General features: G+C 54.6%; 1 protein-coding gene across 1 annotated transcript in view; it reads right to left on the bottom strand.

The window, feature by feature from the left end:
* Positions 1 to 3,500, bottom strand: part of LOC110172161 (mannan-binding lectin serine protease 1) — a 24,270-nt gene that overhangs the window by 12,308 nt on the left and 8,462 nt on the right. Inside the window, exons 4-6 of the mRNA XM_055166742.1 lie at positions 2,569 to 2,700; positions 767 to 963; positions 429 to 576 (exon numbers count right to left, since the gene is read on the bottom strand). Coding sequence (XP_055022717.1) covers positions 429 to 576; positions 767 to 963; positions 2,569 to 2,700 — 477 coding nt within the window. The remainder of the gene's footprint in view (positions 1 to 428; positions 577 to 766; positions 964 to 2,568; positions 2,701 to 3,500) is intronic.

The raw sequence follows: 3,500 nt of genomic DNA, 5'->3' as shown, positions 1-3,500 counted from the left end.
AGTCCTGGTTTAGTCCTGGTTTAGTCCTGGTCTGGTCCTGGTTTAGTCCTGGTCTGGTCCTGGTCTGGTCCTGGTTTAGTCCTGGTTTAGTCCTGGTCTGGTCCTGGTTTAGTCCTGGTTTAGTCCTGGTTAGTCCTGGTTTAGTCCTGGTTTAGTCCTGGTCTGGTCCTGGTTTAGTCCTGGTTTAGTCCTGGTTTAGTCCTGGTTTAGTCCTGGTTTAGTCCTGGTCCTGGTTTAGTCTGGTCTGGTCCTGGTCTGGTTCCTGGTTTAGTCCTGGTTTAGTCCTGGTCTGGTCCTGGTTTAGTCCTGGTTTAGTCCTGGTTTAGTCCTGGTTTAGTCCTGGTTTAGTCCTGGTCTGGTCCTGGTTTAGTCCTGGTTTAGTCCTGGTCTGGTCCTGGTTTAGTCCTGGTTTAGTCCTGGTCTGGGACCTGTGCAGGTGTAGTTCAGGGTCCAGCCTTGGTTTTCTCCGGAGTTGTCGCTGTGGAACTGGATCATCACAGAACTGGACTCGGTCTCGATGGGTCCAGGGGCCAAAGACCCACAGAACGGACCGAAAACCCGACCCCCGGCCACCACCTGAAACCAGGACAGAACCAGGACAGAACCAGGACTAAACCAGGACTAAACCAGAACTAAACCAGGACTAAACCAGAACTAAACCAGGACTAAACCAGGACTAAACCAGGACTAAACCAGGACTAAACCTGGACTAAACCAGGACTAAACCAGGACTAAACCAGGACTAAAGCCGGTCTTGAGTCCTGACCTTGACGTAGTCGTAGGGGCAGGTGGCCTCAGGATGATCCTCCACGTCAAAAACCGGGTCAAATTCCAGTCTGACCCTGAACCCGGTCTGGACTTGGATCTGGTACTGGCAGTCCGAGGATTTGGGGTAAGGTCCAGGAAAGTCCGGACTATGGATGATCCCAGAGCGCTCCCGGAAAACCACGTCACTGCAGTGGACTGAAAGACAGACCGGGGTTAGTCCTGGTTCAGACCTGGTCCAGTCCTGGTCCAGGTCTTGTTTGTATTTTCTTGGGGCTTAATAGTTTGACCTGGGGTTAAGCTGTGACTCTGGTCTGATCCAGGTCCTGATCCGGGTCCTGATCCTGATCCGGGTCTAGATCTGGTTCACGAGGACCAGGATTAACTTGTATTTATTTGACCACAGACCCTTTGAGGACTACAGGCCTGGTCCAGTCCTGGTCCAGTCCTGGTCTGGTCCTGGTCCAGTCCTGGTCCGGTCCTGGTCTGGTCCTGTGATTTTCCACATTAATTGGTAGAACTTTTTTTTCTATTCCCATGTGTCCTTAAACCAGGACTAAACCAGGACTAAACCAGGACTAAACCAAGACTAAACCAAGACTAAACCAGGACTGAACCAGGACTGGACCAGGACTGGACCAGGTCCGATTCCTTGAGCCTCCTGATTTCTGTTTAACTTTGTGTGGATTGTTTTGAGTGGAATTCTCCTGATCCGGATTAAAGACTCAAACAGTCACAGACCAAAGACCAGAGACCAGAGACCAGAGACCAAAGACCAAAGACCAGAGACCAAAGACCAAAGACCAAAGACCAAAGACCAAAGACCAAAGACCAAAGACCAAAGACCAAGACCAAGACCAAAGACCAAAGACCAAAGACCAAAGACCAAAGACCAAAGACCAAAGACCAAAGACCAAAGACCAAAGACCAAAGACCAGAGACCAGAGACCAAAGACCAAAGACCAAAGACCAAAGACCAAAGACCAAAGACCAAAGACCAAAGACCAAAGACCAAAGAGACCAGAGACCAGACCAGAGACCAAAGACCAAAGACCAGACCAAAGACCAAAGACCAAAGAGACCAAAGACCAAAGAGACCAAAGACCAAAGACCAAAGACCAAAGACCAAAGAGACCAAAGACCAAAGACCAAAGACCAAAGACCAAAGACCAAAGACCAAGAGACCAGACCAGACCAAAGACCAAAGACCAAAGACCAAAGACCAGAGACCAGAGACCAGAGACCAGAAGACCAAAGACCAAAGACCAAAGACCAAAGACCAGAGAGAGACCAGAAGACCAGAGACCAAGAGACCAGAGACCAGAGACCAAAGACCAAGAGACCAAAGACCAGAGACGACCAGAAGACCAAGACCAGAGACCAGAGACCAGAGACCAGACCAGACCAGAGACCAGAGACCAGAGACCAGAGACCAGAGACCAGAGACCAGAGACCAAAGACCAGAGAGACCAAGAGACCAGAGAGACCAGAGAGACCAGACCAAAGACCAGAGACCAGAGACCAGAGACCAGAGACCAGAGACCAGAGACCAGAGACCAGAGACCAGAGACCAGAGACCAGAGACCATGAGACCAAAGATGTGTCAGGTGTGGTCCTGTCACCTGTGCAGGTGCGGTGTGTGTGTGTGTGTCAGGTGCGGTCAGTGTGTGTGTATCAGGTGCGGTCAGTGTGTGTGTGTGTGTCAGGTGCGGTCAGTGTGTGTGTGTGTATCAGGTGCGGTCAGTGTGTGTGTGTGTGTCAGGTGCGGTCAGTGTGTGTGTGTGCCAGGTGCGGTCCTGTCACCTGTGCAGGTGCGGTTGTCGGGGTGGAGCTTGTATCCGTGGCGACAGGAGCAGTAAAATCCTCCGATGTGATTGTGACAGAAGTGATCACAGAGCAGCTCCTCGTCTGAGCGCTCCACACACTCGTCCACGTCTGAAACACACACACTCCACTCAGGCAGGGACGCACCTGACGGGGACGCACCCGACGGGGACGCACCTGACGGGGACGCACCTGACGGGGACGCACCCGACGGGGACGCACCCGACGGGGACGCACCCGACGGGGACGCACAGGGACGCACCCGACGGGGACGCACGGGGACGCACCCGACGGGGACGCACCCGACGGGGACGCACCCGACGGGGACGCACCCGACGGGGACGCACCCGACAGGGACGCACCTGACGGGGACGCACGGGACGCACGACGGGGACGCACCCGACGGGGACGCACCTGACGGGGACGCACCCGACGGGGACGCACCCGACGGGGACACCCGACGGGGACGCACCCGACGGGGACGCACCCGACGGGGACGCACAGGGACGCACCCGACGGGGACGCACCTGACAGGGACGCACCACCGACGGGGACGCACCCGACGGGACGCACCCGGACGCGGGGACGCACCTGACAGGGACGCACCTGACAGGGACGCACCTGACGGGGACGCACCCGACGGGGACGCACCCGACGGGGACGCACGCACCTGACAGGGACGCACCCGACGGGGACGCACCTGACAGACACAGATATACTCGTAGATTTAAGTCCATATGTCCCTCTGCATCTGACCTGTAGTAGTAGTAGTATTTGTAGTAGTATTTGTAGTACTTGTACCTTGGGCGCTGTAGTAGTAGTAGTAGTAGTAGTAGTAGTAGTAGTTTGTAGTAGTATTTGTAGTACTTGTACCTTGGGCGCTGTAGTAGTAGTAGTAGTAGTAGTAGTAG

The sequence above is a fragment of the Boleophthalmus pectinirostris genome, unplaced genomic scaffold, assembly GCF_026225935.1.
Source record: "Boleophthalmus pectinirostris isolate CB_2022bp ecotype Guang Dong unplaced genomic scaffold, ASM2622593v1 HiC_scaffold_9, whole genome shotgun sequence".
NCBI lineage: Eukaryota > Metazoa > Chordata > Actinopteri > Gobiiformes > Gobiidae > Boleophthalmus > Boleophthalmus pectinirostris.
This window is presented reverse-complemented; position numbering and strand designations above follow the sequence as displayed.